Below are 21,002 nucleotides of genomic sequence, written 5' to 3'. Positions count from 1 at the left end.
GCGCGGACTGCGCCCTCACACAGCACCGCCTGCGCCTTCACACAGAGCGGACTGCATGGTCACACAGCGCGGACTGCATGCTCACACAGTGCGGACTGCACGCTCACACGCGCGGACATAATTCTCACACAGTGCAGACTGCACGCTCCCACAGCGCGGACTGCATGCTCACACAGCGCGGACTGCATGCTCACACAGCACGGACTGCATGCTCACACAGCGCGGACTGCACGCTCACACAGCTAGGACTGCACGCTCACACAGCGCAGACTGCATGCTCACACAGCGCGGACATAATTCTCACACAGTGCAGACTGCACGCTCACACAGTGCGGACTGCATGCTCACACAGCGCGGACTGCATGCTCACACAGTGCGGACTGCATGCTCACACAGCGCAGACTGCATGCTCACACAGCGCGGACATAATTCTCACACAGTGCAGACTGCATGCTCACACAGCGCGGACTGCGTGCTCACACAGTGCGGACTGCATGCTCACACAGCGCGGACTGCATGCTCACACAGCGCGGACTGCATGCTCACACAGCGCGGACATAATTCTCACACAGTGCAGACTGCATGCTCACACAGTGCGGACTGCATGCTCACACAGTGCGGACTGCATGCTCACACAGCGGGGACTGCATGCTCACACAGCGGAGACTGCACGCTCACACAGCGCGGACTGCATGCTCACACAGCGCCGCCTGCGCCCTCACACAGCGCGGACTGCACGCTCACACAGCGCGGACTGCATGCTCACACAGCACGGACTGCATGCTCACACAGCGCAGACTGCATGCTCACACAGCGCAGACTGCATGCTCACACAGCGCGGACTGCATGCTCACACAGCGCGGACTGCATGCTCACACAGCGCGGACTGCATGCTCACACAGCGCGGACTGCATGCTCACACAGCGCGGACTGCATGCTCACACAGCGCAGACTGCATGCTCACACAGAGCGGACTGCATGCTCACACAGCGCGGACTGCATGCTCACACAGCGCAGACTGCATGCTCACACAGCGCGGACTGCACGCTCACACAGCGCGGACTGCATGCTCACACAGCGCAGACTGCATGCTCACACAGCGCGGACTGCATGCTCACACAGCACGGCCTGCGCCCTCACACAGCGCAGACTGCATGCTCACACAGCGCAGACTGTTCGCTCACACAGCACGGACTGCATGCTCACACAGCACCGCCTGCGCCCTCACACAGCGCAGACTGCGCGCTCACACAGCGGAGACTGCACGCTCACACAGCGTGGACTGCATGCTCACACAGCACCGCCTGCGCCCTCACACAGCGCGGACTGCATGCTCACACAGCGCAGACTGCACGCTCACACAGCGCAGACTGCATGCTCACACAGCACCGCCTGCGCCCTCACACAGCGCAGACTGCGCGCTCACACAGCGGAGACTGCACGCTCACACAGCGTGGACTGCATGCTCACACAGCACCGCCTGCGCCCTCACACAGCGCGGACTGCATGCTCACACAGCGCAGACTGCACGCTCACACAGCGCGGACTGCATGCTCACACAGTGCGGACTGCATGCTCACACAGCGCGGACTGCATGCTCACACAGCGCGGACTGCATGCTCACACACCGCTGACTGCATGCTCACACAGCGCAGACTGCATGCTCACACAGCACCGCCTGCGCCTTCACACAGCGCGGACTGCATGCTCACACAGCGCGGACTGCATGCTCACGCAGCGCGGAGTCCATGCTCACACAGCACGGACTGCATGCTCACACAGCGCGGACATAATTCTCACAGAGTGCAGACTGCACGGTCACACAGTGCGGACTGCGCCCTCACACAGTGCGGACTGCATGCTCACACAGCACGGACTGCATGCTCACACAGCGCGGACATAATTCTCACACAGTGCAGACTGCATGCTCACACAGTGCGGACTGCATGCTCACACAGTGCGGACTGCATGCTCACACAGTGCGGACTGCATGCTCACACAGCACGGACTGCATGCTCACACAGTGCGGACTGCACGCTCACACAGCGCGGACTGCATGCTCACACAGCGCCGCCTGCGCCCTCACACAGCGCGGACTGCACGCTCACACAACGTGGACTGCATGCTCACACAGCGCGGACTGCATGCTCACACAGCGCAGATTGCATGCTCACACAGCGCGGACTGCATGCTCACACAGCACAGACTGCATGCTCACACAGCGTGGACTGCACGCTCACACAGCGCAGACTGCATGCTCACACAGCGCAGACTGCATGCTCACACAGCGCGGACTGCATGCTCACACAGCGCTGACTGCATGCTCACACAGCGCGGACTGCATGCTCACACAGCGCGGACTGCATGCTCACACAGCGCGGACTGCATGCTCACACAGCGCGGACTGCATGCTCACACAGCGCGGACTGCATGCTCACACAGCGCAGACTGCATGCTCACACAGTGCGGACTGCATGCTCACACAGCGCGGACTGCATGCTCACACAGCGCAGACTGCATGCTCACACAGCGCGGACTGCACGCTCACACAGCGCGGACTGCATGCTCACACAGCGCAGACTGCATGCTCACACAGCGCGGACTGCAGGGTCACACAGCGCGGACTGCACGCTCACACAGCGCGGACTGCATGCTCACACAGCACAGCCTGCGCCCTCACACAGCGCAGACTGCATGCTCACACAGCGCAGACTGTTCGCTCACACAGCACGGACTGCATGCTCACACAGCACCGCCTGCGCCCTCACACAGCGCAGACTGCGCGCTCACACAGCGGAGACTGCACGCTCACACAGCGTGGACTGCATGCTCACACAGCACCGCCTGCGCCCTCACACAGCGCGGACTGCATGCTCACACAGCGCAGACTGCACGCTCACACAGCGCAGACTGCATGCTCACACAGTGCGGACTGCATGCTCACACAGCGCGGACTGCATGCTCACACAGCGCAGACTGCATCCTCACACAGCGCAGACTGCATGCTCACACAGCGCGGACTGCATGCTCACACAGCGCGGACTGCATGCTCACACACCGCTGACTGCATGCTCACACAGCGCGGACTGCATGCTCACACAGCGCGGACTGCATGCTCACACACCGCTGACTGCATGCTCACACAGCGCGGACTGCATGCTCACACAGCACCGCCTGCGCCTTCACACAGCGCGGACTGCATGCGCACACAGCACGGACTGCATGCTCACACAGCGCGGACATAATTCTCACAGAGTGCAGACTGCACGGTCACACAGTGCGGACTGCGCCCTCACACAGTGCGGACTGCATGCTCACACAGCACGGACATAATTCTCACACAGTGCAGACTGCATGCTCACACAGTGCGGACTGCATGCTCACACAGCGCGGACTGCATGCTCACACAGTGCGGACTGCATGCTCACACAGCGCGGACATAATTCTCACACAGCGCGGACTGCATGCTCACACAGTGCGGACTGCATGCTCACACAGCACGGACTGCATGCTCACACAGTGCGGACTGCATGCTCACACAGCGCGGACTGCATGCTCACACTGCGCAGACTGCATGCTCACACAGTGCGGACTGCATGCTCACACAGTGCGGACTGCATGCTCACACAGCACGGACTGCATGCTCACACAGTGCGGACTGCATGCTCACACAGCGCGGACTGCATGCTCACACAGCGCAGACTGCATGCTCACACAGCACGGACTGCATGCTCACACAGTGCGGACTGCATGCTCACACTGCGCGGACTGCACGCTCACACAGTGCGGACTGCATGCTCACACAGTGCAGACTGCACGCTCACACAGGTCAGACTGCACACTCACACAGCACGGACATAATTCTCACACAGCGCAGACTGCATGCTCACACAGCGCAGACTGCACGCTCACTCAGTGCGGACTGCATGCTCACACAGCGCGGACATAATTCTCACACAGCGCAGACTGCACGCTCACACAGTGCGGACTGCATGCTCACACAGCGCGGACAGCATGCTCACACAGCGCGGACGTAATTCTCACACAGCGCGGACTGCACGCTCACACAGTGCGGACTGCATGCTCACACTGCACCGCCTGCGCCCTCACACAGCGTGGACTGCATGCTCACACAGCGCAGACTGCGCCCTCACACAGCGCGGACTGCATGCTCACACAGCGCAGACTGCGCCCTCACACAGCGCGGACTGCGCCCTCACACAGCGCGGACTGCATGCTCACACAGCGCGGACTGCATGCTCACACAGCGCGGACTGCACGCTCACACAGCGCAGACTGCGCCCTCACACAGCGCGGACTGCGTGCTCACACAGCGCGGACTGCATGCTCACACTGCGCAGACTGCACGCTCACACAGCGCAGACTGCGCCCTCACACAGCGCGGACTGCATGCTCACACAGCGCGGACTGCATGCTCACACAGCGCGGACTGCATGCTCACACAGCGCGGACTGCACGCTCACACAGCGCAGACTGCGCCCTCACACAGCGCGGACTGCACACTCACACAGCGCAGACTGCACGCTCACACAGCGCGGAATGCATGCTCACACAGCACCGCCTGCGCCCTCACACAGCGCAGACTGCATGCTCACACAGCGCAGACTGCACGCTCACACAGTGCGGACTGCACGCTCACACAGCGCGGACTGCACGCTCACACAGCGCGGACTGCATGCTCACACAGCGCGGACTGCATGCTCACACAGCGCGGACTGCACGCTCACACAGCGCGGACTGCATGCTCACACAGCGCGGACTGCACGCTCACACAGCGCGGACTGCATGCTCACACAGAGCGGACTGCATGCTCACACAGCACCGCCTGCGCCCTCACACAGCGCAGACTGCATGCTCACACAGCGCAGACTGTACGCTCACACAGCGCGGACTGCACGCTCACACAGCGCGGACTGCATGCTCACACAGCACTGCCTGCGCCCTCACACAGCGCAGACTGCATGCTCACACAGCACAGACTGTACGCTCACACAGCGCAGACTGAATGCTCACACAGCGCAGACTGCATGCTCACACAGCGCAGACTGCATGCTCACACAGCGCGGACAGCATGCTCACACTGCACCGCCTGCGCCCTCACACAGCGCAGACTGCATGCTCACAGAGCGCAGACTGCATGCTCACACAGTGCGGACTGCATGCTCACACAGCGCGGACTGCATGCTCACACAGCGCAGACTGCACGCTCACACAGCGCAGACTGCATGCTCACACAGCGCGGACTGCATGATCACACAGCACCGCCTGCGCCCTCACACAGCGCAGACTGCATGCTCACACAGCGCAGACTGCACGCTCACACAGCGCAGACTGTACGCTCACACAGCGCAGACTGCATGCTCACACAGCGCAGACTGCATGCTCACACAGCGCAGACTGCATGCTCACACAGCGCGGACCGCATGCTCACACAGCAGCGCCTGCGCCCTCACACAGCGCGGACTGCATGCTCACACAGTGCGGACTGCATGCTCACACAGCGCGGACTGCATGCTCACACAGTGCGGACTGCATGCTCAACAAGCGCGGACTGCATGCTCACACAGCGCAGACTTCATGCTCACACAGCGCAGACTGCGCGCTCACACAGCGCAGACTGCATGCTCACACAGCGCGGACTGCATGCTCACACAGCGCAGACTGCGCGCTCACACAGCGCAGACTGCATGCTCACACAGCGCGGACTGCGCCCTCACACAGCGCGGACTGCATGCTCACACAGCGCGGACTGCATGCTCACACAGCGCGGACTGCACACTCACACAGCGCGGACTGCACACTCACACAGCGCGGACTGCATGCTCACACAGCGCCGCCTGCGCCCTCACACAGCGTGGACTGCATGCTCACACAGCGCGGACTGCATGCTCACACAGCGCGGACTGCACACTCACACAGCGCGGACTGCACGCTCACACAACGTGGACTGCATGCTCACACAGCGCGGACTGCATGCTCACACAGCGCAGACTGTACGCTCACACAGCGCAGACTGCGACCTCACACAGCGCAGACTGCATGCTCACACAGCGCAGACTGCATGCTCACACAGCGCCGCCTGCGCCCTCACACAGCGTGGACTGCATGCTCACACAGCGCGGACTGCATGCTCACACAGCGCGGACTGCATGCTCACACAGCGCAGACTGCATCCTCACACAGCGCAGACTGCATGCTCACACAGCGCGGACTGCATGCTCACACAGCGCGGACTGCATGCTCACACACCGCTGACTGCATGCTCACACAGCGCAGACTGCATGCTCACACAGCGCGGACTGCATGCTCACACACCGCTGACTGCATGCTCACACAGCGCGGACTGCATGCTCACAGAGCACCGCCTGCGCCTTCACACAGCGCGGACTGCATGCTCACACAGCACGGACTGCATGCTCACACAGCGCGGACATAATTCTCACAGAGTGCAGACTGCACGGTCACACAGTGCGGACTGCGCCCTCACACAGTGCGGACTGCATGCTCACACAGCACGGACTGCATGCTCACACAGCACGGACTGCATGCTCACACAGTGCAGACTGCATGCTCACACAGTGCGGACTGCATGCTCACACAGCGCGGACTGCATGCTCACACAGTGCGGACTGCATGCTCACACAGCGCGGACATAATTCTCACACAGCGCGGACTGCATGCTCACACAGTGCGGACTGCATGCTCACACAGCACGGACTGCATGCTCACACAGTGCGGACTGCATGCTCACACAGCGCGGACTGCATGCTCACACTGCGCAGACTGCATGCTCACACAGTGCGGACTGCATGCTCACACAGTGCGGACTGCATGCTCACACAGTGCAGACTGCATGCTCACACAGCACGGACTGCATGCTCACACAGTGCGGACTGCATGCTCACACAGCGCGGACTGCATGCTCACACAGCGCAGACTGCATGCTCACACAGCACGGACTGCATGCTCACACAGTGCGGACTGCATGCTCACACTGCGCGGACTGCACGCTCACACAGTGCGGACTGCATGCTCACACAGTGCAGACTGCACGCTCACACAGGTCAGACTGCACACTCACACAGCACGGACATAATTCTCACACAGCGCAGACTGCATGCTCACACAGCGCAGACTGCACGCTCACTCAGTGCGGACTGCATGCTCACACAGCGCGGACATAATTCTCACACAGCGCAGACTGCACGCTCACACAGTGCGGACTGCATGCTCACACAGCGCGGACAGCATGCTCACACAGCGCGGACGTAATTCTCACACAGCGCGGACTGCACGCTCACACAGTGCGGACTGCATGCTCACACTGCACCGCCTGCGCCCTCACACAGCGTGGACTGCATGCTCACACAGCGCAGACTGCGCCCTCACACAGCGCGGACTGCATGCTCACACAGCGCAGACTGCGCCCTCACACAGCGCGGACTGCGCCCTCACACAGCGCGGACTGCATGCTCACACAGCGCAGACTGCGCCCTCACACAGCGCGGACTGCGCCCTCACACAGCGCGGACTGCATGCTCACACAGCGCAGACTGTACGCTCACACAGCGCGGACTGCACGCTCACACAGCGCGGACTGCATGCTCACACAGCACTGCCTGCGCCCTCACACAGCGCAGACTGCATGCTCACACAGCGCAGACTGTACGCTCACACAGCGCAGACTGAATGCTCACACAGCGCAGACTGCATGCTCACACAGCGCGGACAGCATGCTCACACTGCACCGCCTGCGCCCTCACACAGCGCAGACTGCATGCTCACAGAGCGCAGACTGCATGCTCACACAGTGCGGACTGCATGCTCACACAGCGCGGACTGCATGCTCACACAGCGCAGACTGCACGCTCACACAGCGCAGACTGCATGCTCACACAGCGCGGACTGCATGCTCACACAGCACCGCCTGCGCCCTCACACAGCGCAGACTGCATGCTCACACAGCGCAGACTGCACGCTCACACAGCGCAGACTGCACGCTCACACAGCGCAGACTGCATGCTCACACAGCGCAGACTGCATGCTCACACAGCGCAGACTGCATGCTCACACAGCGCGGACCGCATGCTCACACAGCAGCGCCTGCGCCCTCACACAGCGCGGACTGCATGCTCACACAGCGCGGACTGCATGCTCACACAGTGCGGACTGCATGCTCAACAAGCGCGGACTGCATGCTCACACAGCGCAGACTTCATGCTCACACAGCGCAGACTGCGCGCTCACACGGCGCAGACTGCATGCTCACACAGCGCGGACTGCATGCTCACACAGCGCAGACTGCGCGCTCACACAGCGCAGACTGCATGCTCACACAGCGCGGACTGCACGCTCACACAGCACCGCCTGCGCCCTCACACAGCGCAGACTGCACGCTCACACAGCGCAGACTGCACGCTCACACAGCGCAGACTGCACGCTCACACAGCGCAGACTGCATGCTCACACAGCGCGGACTGCATGCTCACACAGCGCGGACTGCATGCTCACACAGCGCAGACTGCACGCTCACACAGCGCAGACTGCATGCTCACACAGCGCGGACTGCATGCTCACACAGCGCAGACTGCACGCTCACACAGCGCAGACTGCACGCTCACACAGCGCAGACTGCATGCTCACACAGCGCGGACTGCATGCTCACACAGCGCGGACTGCATGCTCACACAGCGCGGACTGCATGCTCACACAGCGCGGACCGCATGCTCACACAGCAGCGCCTGCGCCCTCACACACCGCGGACTGCATGCTCACACAGCGCGGACTGCACGCTCACACAGCGCAGACTGCGCCCTCACACAGCGCGGACTGCATGCTCACACAGCGCGGACTGCATGCTCACACAGCGCGGACTGCACACTCACACAGCGCGGACTGCACACTCACACAGCGCGGACTGCATGCTCACACAGCGCCGCCTGCGCCCTCACACAGCGTGGACTGCATGCTCACACAGCGCGGACTGCATGCTCACACAGCGCGGACTGCACACTCACACAGCGCGGACTGCACGCTCACACAACGTGGACTGCATGCTCACACAGCGCGGACTGCATGCTCACACAGCGCAGACTGTACGCTCACACAGCGCAGACTGCGACCTCACACAGCGCAGACTGCATGCTCACACAGCGCAGACTGCATGCTCACACAGCGCCGCCTGCGCCCTCACACAGCGCGGACTGCACGCTCACACAACGTGGACTGCATGCTCACACAGCGCGGACTGCATGCTCACACAGCGCAGACTGTACGCTCACACAGCGCAGACTGCGACCTCACACAGCGCAGACTGCATGCTCACACAGCGCAGACTGCATGCTCACACAGCGCCGCCTGCGCCCTCACACAGCGCGGACTGCATGCTCACATAGCGCGGACTGCATGCTCACACAGCGCGGACTGCACACTCACACAGCGCGGACTGCACGCTCACACAACGTGGACTGCACACTCACACAGCGCGGACTGCACGCTCACACAACGTGGACTGCATGCTCACACAGCGCGGACTGCATGCTCACACAGCACGGACTGCATGCTCACACAGCACCGCCTGCGACCTCACACAGCGCAGACTGCACACTCACACAGCGCAGACTGCACGCTCACACAGCGCGGTCTGCATGCTCACACAGCACCGCCGGCGCCCTCACACAGCGCAGACTGCACGCTCACACAGCGCAGACTGCACACTCACACAGCGCGGTCTGCATGCTCACACAGCGCGGACTGCATGCTCACACAGCACGGACTGCACGCTCACAAAGCACGGACTGCGCCCTCACACAGCGCAGACTGCACACTCACACAGTGCGGACTGCATGCTCACACAGCGCAGACTGCATGCTCACACAGTGCGGACTGCACGCTCACACAGTGCGGACTGCATGCTCACACAGCACCGCCTGCGACCTCACACAGCGCAGACTGCACACTCACACAGTGCGGACTGCATGCTCACACAGCGCAGACTGCATGCTCACACAGTGCGGACTGCATGCTCACACAGCGCGGACTGCACGCTCACACAGCGCGGACTGCATGCTCACACAGCGCGGACTGCACGCTCACACAGCGCGGACTGCATGCTCACACAGCGCGGACTGCACGCTCACACAGCGCGGACTGCATGCTCACACAGCGCGAACTGCATGCTCACACAGCGCGGACTGCATGCTCACACAGCACCGCCTGCGCCCTCACACAGCGCAGACTGCATGCTCACACAGCGCAGACTGTACGCTCACACAGCGCGGACTGCACGCTCACACAGCGCGGACTGCACGCTCACACAGCGCGGACTGCATGCTCACACAGTACCGCCTGCGCCCTCACACAGCGCAGACTGCATGCTCACACAGCGCAGACTGTACGCTCACACAGCGCAGACTGCATGCTCACACAGCGCAGACTGCATGCTCACACAGCGCAGACTGCATGCTCACACAGCGTGGACTGCATGCTCACAAAGCGCGGACTGCATGCTCACACAGCACCGCCTGCACCCTCACACAGCGCAGACTGCATGCTCACAGAGCGCAGACTGCACGCTCACACAGCGCAGACTGCTCCCTCACACAGCGCGGACTGCATGCTCACACAGCGCGGACTGCATGCTCACACAGCGCAGACTGCACGCTCACACAGCGCAGACTGCATGCTCACACAGTGCGGACTGCATGCTCACACAGTGCGGACTGCATGCTCACACAGCGCGGACTGCATGCTCACACAGTGCGGACTGCATGCTCACACAGCGCAGACTGCACGCTCACACAGCGCAGACTGCACGCTCACACAGCGCAGACTGCATGCTCACACAGCGCAGACTGCATGCTCACACAGCGCGGACTGCATGCTCACACAGTGCGGACTGCATGCTCACACAGCGCGGACTGCATGCTCACACAGTGCGGACTGCATGCTCACACAGCGCGGACTGCATGCTCACACAGCGCGGACTGCATGCTCACACAGCAGCGCCTGCGCCCTCACACAGCGCAGACTGCATGCTCACAGAGCGCAGACTGCACGCTCACACAGCGCAGACTGCTCCCTCACACAGCGCGGACTGCATGCTCACACAGCGCGGACTGCATGCTCACACAGCGCAGACTGCACGCTCACACAGCGCAGACTGCATGCTCACACAGTGCGGACTGCACGCTCACACAGCGCAGACTGCATGCTCACACAGCGCGGACTGCATGCTCACACAGTGCGGACTGCATGCTCACACAGCGCAGACTGCACGCTCACACAGCGCAGACTGCACGCTCACACAGCGCAGACTGCATGCTCACACAGCGCAGACTGCATGCTCACACAGCGCGGACTGCATGCTCACACAGTGCGGACTGCATGCTCACACAGCGCGGACTGCATGCTCACACAGTGCGGACTGCATGCTCACACAGCGCGGACTGCATGCTCACACAGCGCGGACTGCATGCTCACACAGCAGCGCCTGCGCCCTCACACAGCGCAGACTGCATGCTCACACAGCGCAGACTGCACGCTCACACAGCGCAGACTGCACGCTCACACAGCGCAGACTGCATGCTCACACAGCGCAGACTGCATGCTCACACAGCGCGGACTGCATGCTCACACAGCGCGGACCGCATGCTCACACAGCAGCGCCTGCGCCCTCACACAGCCCGGACTGCATGCTCACACAGTGCGGACTGCATGCTCACACAGCGCGGACTGCATGCTCACACAGCGCGGACTGCATGCTCACACAGTGCGGACTGCATGCTCACACAGCGCGGACTGCATGCTCACACAGCACCGCCTGCGCCCTGACACAGCGCAGACTGCATGCGCATACAGTGCGGACTGCATGCTCACACAGCGCAGACTGCATGCTCACACAGTGCGGACTGCATGCTCACACAGCGCAGACTGCATGATCACACAGCGCGGACTGCATGCTCACACAGCGCGGACTGCACGCTCACACAGCGCGGACTGCATGCTCACATTGCACGGACTGCACGCTCACACAGCGCAGACTGCACACTCACTGAAAGCAGAGTTATACAGCACAGACAGCAGATTCCAAAACCGCTAACAGCAACCGCAAATGGCACCCCCCCCACCCCCAACTCTCAAGTAATGCCTTGTGCCCCAACGGGCTTGCTGTTCTACGAATTGGACGGCCATGACATTCCGGAGAGGCGGAGCAATGTTTTAATTTGGGGGGGCCTTTTTCAAACTCGGAGACCATTTGAGGCCCAGCGTCAGGTTTGGCGATACATTTTATACAAATGGTGCTTCTGATTCTGGATTCGCAAAAGGGGTACTCAGGGCTAGCTGAAGCCTGGAACCTCTAAAGCTCTGTGTGCTGAAACCCAACTCCTAGCGTGGTGGCACACTGGTTAGCACTGCTGCCTCACAGCTCCAGAGTTTCGGGTTCAATTCCGGCCTCAGATGACTGTGTGGAGTTTGCACTTTCCCCCCGTGTCTACATGGGTTTCCTCCGGGTGCTCTGGTTTCCTCCCACAGTCCAAAGATGTGCAGTTTAGGTGGATTGGCCATGTTAAATTGCCCCTTAGTGTACAAAAAGTTAGGTAGGGTTACTGGGCTTTGGGGATAGAGTGGAGGCGTGAGCTTAAGTAGGGTGCTCTTCCCAAGTGCCGGTGCAGACTCGATGGGCTGAATGGCCCCCCTCTGCACTGTAAATTCTATGATCCACCCCAGACTGTCTGACCCAAATCTAAATGGATAATAATCTCCCATTTATTGTGTCGATTCCTAGGTATATTTATATTTTCCACTCTTTTTCTGCCGACAACCTTTTGGAGTTTTGCGTTTTTTTCCTTCTGCAATGCTTCCTGTTGGCTTACCAGATGCAGTAGTCTGGATAACATATGTCTTTGTGGTACCTTCCAGAAAAGCTGCAGAACCTGCCATTGGGAGTGCAAAGGTCTGCTCCTGTCAGTTTGGCCTTTCTTCCTTTGTCCCTCTCCAAATAGAGTTTGATTGATCCACGGCCTTGTTGATCTGACAGCATACTTGCAAACGAGTTCTAAGTACATGAGGTTAGATGCCCATCATAGCTGGGATTTACTTGTAACCATTACTCTACTAGCTTTAAAGGTTGTTGCTGAAGCAAGCAATGCGTCTGAGGAAATTCTGAGGGTAAAACTCTCCTTACTCCAGCTGTGCTTTTCTTCCTTTGAAAAGGGTGTGCCCATTGACCCTGCCGAGATCGTCTTGTGATGATGTAATAAAGATTGTCAGTGGAAACATTGCATGCAAGCCTCTTAGTGCAGTGTAAATCATCTTTGGCAGAACTTCTGTCATCTCTAATACAGCCTGGCACTGCAGATTTATTGGACCAATTGCTCAGTTCTAACCTGTTTTATTTAGTTCTAACCTGTTCTATTTAGGCCTCAAGCTGTCTTTCTCATCCGTAATTGTTTTGCTGTATCTGTGTGAGAGCTCCTTGAGTATAAATTGCTGTATCCAATTGGAAAAAGTAACACTACACAGCATTTACAATGACTTTCCTGTGACATATTATGGTACATATGGTTCACATGTATTAGTGTTAACCACAAAAACAAGGTACCAGGAGTTAATGACATTATTTACAAGAGAAGTCCTCCGAGTAAGCTGTTTGAGGATATCTATTAGTTATATGCGACACCAATTACCAAAAAAACTTAGGTTACTTAGTTTTGTTTTAATTCACATCAGGTAAAACATTGTGTTGCTTAAAAGATCATAGAATCATAGAATTTACAGCCCAGAAGGAGGCCATTCGGCCCATCGAGTCTGCACCGGCTCTTGGAAAGAGCACCCTACTTAAGACCATGCCTCCAACCTATCCCCATAACCAAGTAACCCCACCTCACCTTTTTGGACACTAAGGGCAATTTAGCATGGCCAATCCACCTAACCTGCCCATCTTTGGACTGTGGAAGGAAACCAGAGCACCCGGAGGAAACCCACTCAGATACGGGGAGAATGTGCAGACTCCACATAGACAGTGACCCAAGCCCAAGATGGCAGACATTTGACCGTAACTGAGTAACCAGAGTAAATGCAATTTGGAAAGTCTCTTCTATCTTTTACATTCATCCATGAAAATCTCAGCCCTCAAAGCTGACTATGATTCAACTCTCAGATGTGGGTATCCTCAAATTACAAGCCCATCGACTCCCACAGCAACCTCGACTGCAGCTCTTCACACCCCACGTCCTGTAAGGACTTCATCTCATTCTCCCAGTTCCTTTGCCTCCATCACATCTATTCTGATGATGCCACTTTCCAAAATGGTGCTGCTGACATGTCTTCATTCCTCCCTAATTGTGGCTTCCCACCCACAATGAACGATAGGGCTATCAACCGTATCAAACCCACCTCCCGCACCACTGCTCTCACCCCTTCCCCTCCCTCCCAGAACTAGGATGGGATCGCCTTGTCCTCACTTTTCACCCCACCAATCTCTGCATTCAAAGAATCATCCTCTGCCAGTTCTGCCAACTCCATCATGATGCCACCACCAAACACATCTTCCCCTCACTCCTCCTGTCAGCATTCTGCAGGGACCTTTCCCTCTGGGATACCCTGGTATATTCCTCCATCACCCCAAATACCGCACCCTCTTCCCACGGCACCTTCCCATGCAATCACAGAAGGTGCAACACCTGCCCCATTAGTCCTCACTGCTCACCATCCAAGGGGCTAAACACTCTTTTCAAGTGAGGCAGTGGTACACCTGCACTTCCTTCAATCTGGTCTATTACATTTACTGTTTCCAATGTGGTCAAATCTACATTGGAAAAACTAAGCGCAGACTGGATGATTGCTTTACAGAACACCTTGGGTCCAACCGCAAGCAGGATCCAGACCTTCCTGTCGCTTGCCATTTCAACTCACCGTCCTGTTCTCACGTCCACATGTCTATCCTTGGCTTGCTGTAATGTTCCAGTGAAGCCGAGCGCAAACTGAAGGGACAGCACCTCATCTTCCGATTAGGCACATTACAGCCTTCTGGACTTAACACTGAGTTCAACAACTTCCGGCTGTGAACTCCCTCCTCTCCTTTCACCCCTTTTTATTTATATCAATTCATTTTCATCGATCTGTTTTCCCTCACCATTGCCCCCCCCCCCCCCCCCCTCAACTTGGGCCATCTGTTCCCTGTTCCAGGTTGTCCCTGACACATTGCTTACCTCTGTTTTGCCATTAACACATTCTGATCTCTGAAGGTGCCACTATCAGCATCCTCTTAGCCTTAACCACCCCCATTTACATTCCTTTGTCTTTCTGTCCACGACATCTTTGTCAATCTCCACCAATCGCTGGCCCTCTCTCCAGCTTCATTGCTTTACCAGGCCCCTCCACCCACGACAGTATAAACTGACCCCATTTCCAGTTCTCGCCAACTTTGACAAAGAGTCATCCAGACTACAACCGTTAGCTCCCTTCTCTCTCCACAGATGCTGCCAGACCTGCTGAGATTGTCCAGCATTTTCTGTTTTTGTTTCAGATTCAGAATCCACAGTAATTTGCTTTTATCCTCCAATTACTTTTGATTTAAGATGCTCTTCAACACTGTGACCAAACTTTCAAACACAACAGAAAACTATCATTTTTTCTGATCTTTTAATTTCAATTATTGAAAATTTTTAACAAATGTACTGTCACTGTTGCCCATCCTGTATTTTCTGCCCCATTTAATGAATTTGTATGGCATAAGTTAAGAAAAGAAAAAGAAATTACAGCACAGGAACAGGCCCTTCGGCCCTCCAAGCCGGTGCCATAAGTCACATTAAAATTGAAACGGCTTCCCAATTATAGGCTCCTAAACATGAGTTTCCACTTTGACTGCAATCACCAATCCAGGTACAAATTGTGGCCAAATTGCGTTCGCTGTGAGAAGCATATCTCCCCCCGCCCCTCCCAAGTTTCCAATCAACATATTTACATATCACCAATTGCAAAATCTGCCATGAGGCAATTGGACATTGTGTAAGAATTTAATTTTTTAAAATTGATTTAAATATATTCCTTGATATGTTTAAAGTGGTAACCTGCAGTGTTATGAATACAGTCAAATAAGGGTTCATAACAAAAATAAGCATTTAATCTAGTTCACCAGCTGTGAGCAACCCATGCTTAAAGCAAATGACTTTAAAGAAAACTGTATCTAACATTAAAGATTGAAAATTGGGCAAGTTCACTAACAACGGCCCATAAATAAGATTAAAAACATTTTGTACAAGCCACAAGCCAAAAAGTTCATTATTAGTTATAGAAAATGCTTAATCATTCACATATTAATCTAATTGTCATCAATTCTAAATGGTAAATCAAAAAGATTTATGCTCTGATTGGTTGCAGAGGGAGCACCTCACTTCATGTGCTCTTGGTGTGTGTATCAATTTAGTCGTAGCGGTAGGGAACAAAGCTACTGGATGAAAACCAGTGCAATCTGGCAACCCTGCATGTGGTCAACGGTCAATGAAATGCATCACGGGCTGCGTACAGTACTCTTGGATGCATGTGGTCCACAGGCCACATATTTCCCATCTCTGGTTTGGAAGGTGTTGCCAAAGAAGCCTTGGTGAGTTCCTGCAGTGCATCTTGTAGATGGTACAAACGGCTAATATTGCGCATCAGTAATGGAGGGAGTCAATGTTTGTGGATGTGGTGCCATTCAAGTGGTCTGCTTTGTCCTGGACGGTGTTGAACTTGAGTGTTGTTGGAACTGCGTTCATCCAGGCAACTAGAGAGTATCCATCACACTCCTGACTTGTGCCTTGTAGATGGTGGACAGGGTTTAGGGAGTCAGGAGGTGGGTTACTCGCCACAGGATTCGTAGCCTCTGATCTGCTCTGGTAGCCACAGTATTCATATGGCTACTCTAGTTCAATTTCAGGTCAATGGTAACCCCCAGGATTTTGATAGTGGGGGATTCAGAGATGATAATGCCATGGAATGTCAAGGGGCGATGGTTAGATTCTCTTTTGTTGGAGATGGTCATTGCCTGGCACATGTTTGGCATGCATATAACTTGCCACTTGTCAGCCCAAGCCTGGACATTGTCCAGTTCATGCTGCATTTGGACATGGACTGCTTCAGATTCTGAGGAGTCACGAATGGTGGTGAACATTGTGGAATCATCAGTGCACATCCCAACATCTGACCTTATGATGGAGGGAAGGTCATTGATAAGACCACAATACCACAAGAAATAGAACAGGAGTAAGCCATTTGGCCCCTTAAGCCAAATGTTAATTCAATAGGAAAATGGTTGATCCAGCATTCCTCATGTCCACTTTCCTGCCCTTCCCCCTTAACCCTCGATTCCCTTACTGATCAAGAATTTATCTATCTCAGCTGTAAATATACAAAAGGACTTTTCCCCCAAAGCTCTCTATGGCAAGAAGTTCCAAAAACTCATAACCCTCTGAGAGAAGAAATTCCTTCTCATCTCAGTCATAAATTGGCACCCCTTTATTCTGAGATTATGCCCTATGGTCCTCGACTCTCCCATGAGGGGAAACATCCTCTCAGAATTTACTTTGCCAAGCCCCTTAAGAATCCTGGGCGGGATTCTCTCAGCCCACGCCGGGTTGGAGAATGGCCGGGCAAATCGCGCGTTGCCGCCCCGACGCCGGTCCGCCGATTTTCCGGTGTGTGGAGAATCGGCGCCATTGGCGCCGGTGTGTTTGCCGCAGAACCAGTCTGGGGCCGCTCTATGCGCCCCCCCCCCCAACGATTCTCTGCCCACGATGGGCCGAGTGGCCACAAAAAAAATCTGAGTCCCGCTGGCACCGTCCACATGTGGTCTTACCTGGCAGGACCTCGGCGTGCATCCTTTCAGGGGTGGCCTGGTTGGGGGGGGGGGGGGGTCTGACCCTGGGGGGGAGGCCTCCGCTGTGGCGTGGCCCGCAATCGGGGCCCATCAATTGGCGGGCCGGCCTCTCGGGCTGGGGGTCTCTTTTGTTCCGCGCCGGCCCCTGTAGCCATGTTGTTTCAGGGCTGGTGCGGAGAAGGAAGCCACAACGCATGCGCGAAATTGTGCCGATCGCAGTGCGCATGCGCAGACCTGTGACGCCCATTTGAGGCCGGTATCGGCAGCTGGAGCGGTGTGGGTTTCTCCAGTGCCGTGCTGGCCTCCTCTAGGGCTCAGAATCGCTGCTCCTGGGGGCCTGTTGACGCCGTCGTAAAACGCGACGGCGTTTACGACGGCGTCAGCAGTTAGCCTCAGGATCAGAGAATCCCGCCCCCTATATGTTTCAATGAGATCACCTCTCATTGTTCTAAATTCCAATGAGTAGAATCCCAACCTGTTTAACCTTTGCTCATAAAACAATTCCTCCATAAGGGGATCACCCTTGTGGCCATCTAAAAATGGCCGCCTGCAAAGATCGATGGGAAATTTGGCCAAGCCTGAGCACAGACAGGCTGCAGCTCAGACTTATGCAGAAACTAACACAGGAGAAAGGCCATTAAAATGTCTTCCTGGGACAATGGACTTCAGGTAGAAACTGACAATAAATGGCAGACTCAGCGGTGCCTGCCTTCCTTATTTGGGAGGGCCTACATGCCTTGGACACTAACGGCCATGGCCGACTGGGACCTGCCTAGCCATCAAGGTGTCCGCCCCCAATTGGTCAGGATCGATCAGGGTGATCGAGACCCAATCGATCCTTTGGACCTTCACCCGGGACCGCCCAAAAGGGCATGAAAGCTAGAAGGATAAAAGGTACGTACTGCGTAGCCCACCACTCACTCTCTCGACTGCAGCTTTCGACAGCCAACATCAACTGTGAACCCATCACCAGCCAAGAAGAGGACCATCCACAGCGGGACCAGAACAGAGGACGGACAACCAGCTACAAGACCTCCTGCACTGCCAGATTACCAGATCCCAGATGAGGCCATATCTGCTCTGTACTTGCCAGTCACCTCGAAGTTATGTTAAGGTCGTTTTAAGTGTATTGGTTTATAGTCCAATGTGCATGAACATGTGATTTATTAAGTATTTAACTTTGTGTGCATTAATAAACAATTATTGTACTGAACAACTTGTGTGATCCTTTGTCCACCGTATACGGGTTAATCACGCACTGTGGTTTATAATGACACGACACACTAGATAAAGTTCTCTGAACCGCCTCCAATGAAATAATATTGTTCCTTAAATAAGAGGACCAAAACTGCCCAGCTGAAGCAGCTGATGTTGGTTAGGCCTCAGACACTACCCAATGTAGTGGCCAATTCACCTACCCTGCACATCTTTGGGTTGTGGTGATGAGACACGGGGAGAATGTGCAAACTCCACACAGACAGTGACCCGGGGCCTTGATCGAACCCGGGTCCTCGGCGCCGTGAGGCAGCGGTGCTAGCCACAGTGCCGCCGTGCCACCACCATCAAAGCAGGCATGTCAGTCATGAAGCATGCCAGTACATTTGGCTATTTGACCAAGCTACACCAAATAACAAAGTGAGGTCAATCTAATGGGAAATATTTACAAGTGAAGTTTAATTTTGAAAAACACCCTTGCCACCTTTGCACTCCCAAGTCCGATGTTAATGGCACTGGAGTTGGGCAGGAAAGTGGTGGTCATGATGCAGAGCCTCCATGTTTGACCAAGAGGTTCTTCTGTAGCACACCTGTAGCCGCAGCAATGCCAAGCGAGTTTCACCATTGAGAAGAATCCCAGCTGAGTGTTTGCCCGTGTCTCACGTGATCATGACCAGAACTTTACATTTTAACTGGAATCGTGTGGGAAATGGTAAAAAGAAAGGGAGAGGAAGTAGTGCACACTTCCCGTAATATCATCAGTCATGGCACGCAGTTGACGAAATTCCAGCCTCCGCAGCATAAGTTTTTTTCTGGCAATGATGAATGAATATGCGGGTAACCAGGAAAAAATTCCCTGTTTCTGACATTTCAAGGACATGCTGCACAATCTGGCTCAAAGATGTTTACATGTGAGAACTGCAATAGGTGTCATTTGTCTCACCATATGTCAAAAGGTCACTTCCAAGGAAATTTGCTGTTCAGCTGCCTGTGTAAAAATATGCACCTGATTTTGGCAGATAAGACAAGACTCACCAATGACTCCTCTTCTTCCTGTTTTTCCTCGTTTTCCAGGTGGACCTATATATAACGAAAAGAGAAAATTATTTGTTTGTTGTTGGATTTAAAGATGCTTTTTAAAATCCTACTATAGGAAGCTACACCATTTCTCCCTGCAGAATTGAGAAACTTCATTCAGTACTACATACCATCTGGCCTCTACATGCTACAGTGCAGGTGTTCTGTTCCTTACACATTCCTGGGAATTATGGCTGGCATTTGTTGTTACAAGTTAGTTTGGTCCTCTGAAGGGGAATCATTTGTAAACTTAAAAAGAGAAGAAATTATAATTGAAGTGTTGCTGTTACCAGATGATTCTCGTGAAGGCAATATTTGTTTTCTGCTTCATCGTCCAGCAGCATAGGCTGCGATATTCCTCACAGCTTCTCCCAAAACACTGCAATTCAGCCAAACTGATACTGCGAGGCTGAGGGAATAGTTCCACCAAATCGCCTGATCATGATAAGGAGATGTTAGGGAAACCTTTAGTCACCAAAATTCCATCTTGTTCCCAGCTGAGGCCAATTTTTCAAATTACTCATACTCTGGCTTTGCTGAACTTCTTTTAATCAATCAGTCGTTTTCTTTGCTAAATGTGACAGGATCGTACGGACGAATCCTATTCTTAGCCAAATGACTGATCATGGCCAAATTAATCTATTTGTTAACATATGGTGAGCATCTTACAAACTATTATTGAACTCCTATGCAGAATCCAATAAATTCACTGGCACCGCGGTGATGGATGTTGATTCCATATTGAAGCTTGCTAGCTGAATTATTTTCCCCCTACTGGTGGGTCGCAGAGCTGCTCACGAAGTAATTTCCCATTCGGCGAGTAATGATG

At 55.5% G+C, this 21,002-nt stretch overlaps 1 protein-coding gene across 1 annotated transcript in view; it reads right to left on the bottom strand.

The window, feature by feature from the left end:
- The window catches only part of LOC140426964 (uncharacterized), a 363,390-nt gene that overhangs the window by 275,599 nt on the left and 66,789 nt on the right, over window positions 1-21,002 (bottom strand). The window contains exon 3 of the mRNA XM_072512289.1: window positions 20,132-20,176. Coding sequence (XP_072368390.1) covers window positions 20,132-20,176 — 45 coding nt within the window. The remainder of the gene's footprint in view (window positions 1-20,131; window positions 20,177-21,002) is intronic.

This window comes from Scyliorhinus torazame, chromosome 7, assembly GCF_047496885.1.
Source record: "Scyliorhinus torazame isolate Kashiwa2021f chromosome 7, sScyTor2.1, whole genome shotgun sequence".
Taxonomy (NCBI): Eukaryota; Metazoa; Chordata; class Chondrichthyes; order Carcharhiniformes; family Scyliorhinidae; genus Scyliorhinus; species Scyliorhinus torazame.
The sequence above is the reverse complement of the archived record's forward strand: the minus strand, read 5'-3'. Positions and strand labels throughout refer to the sequence as shown.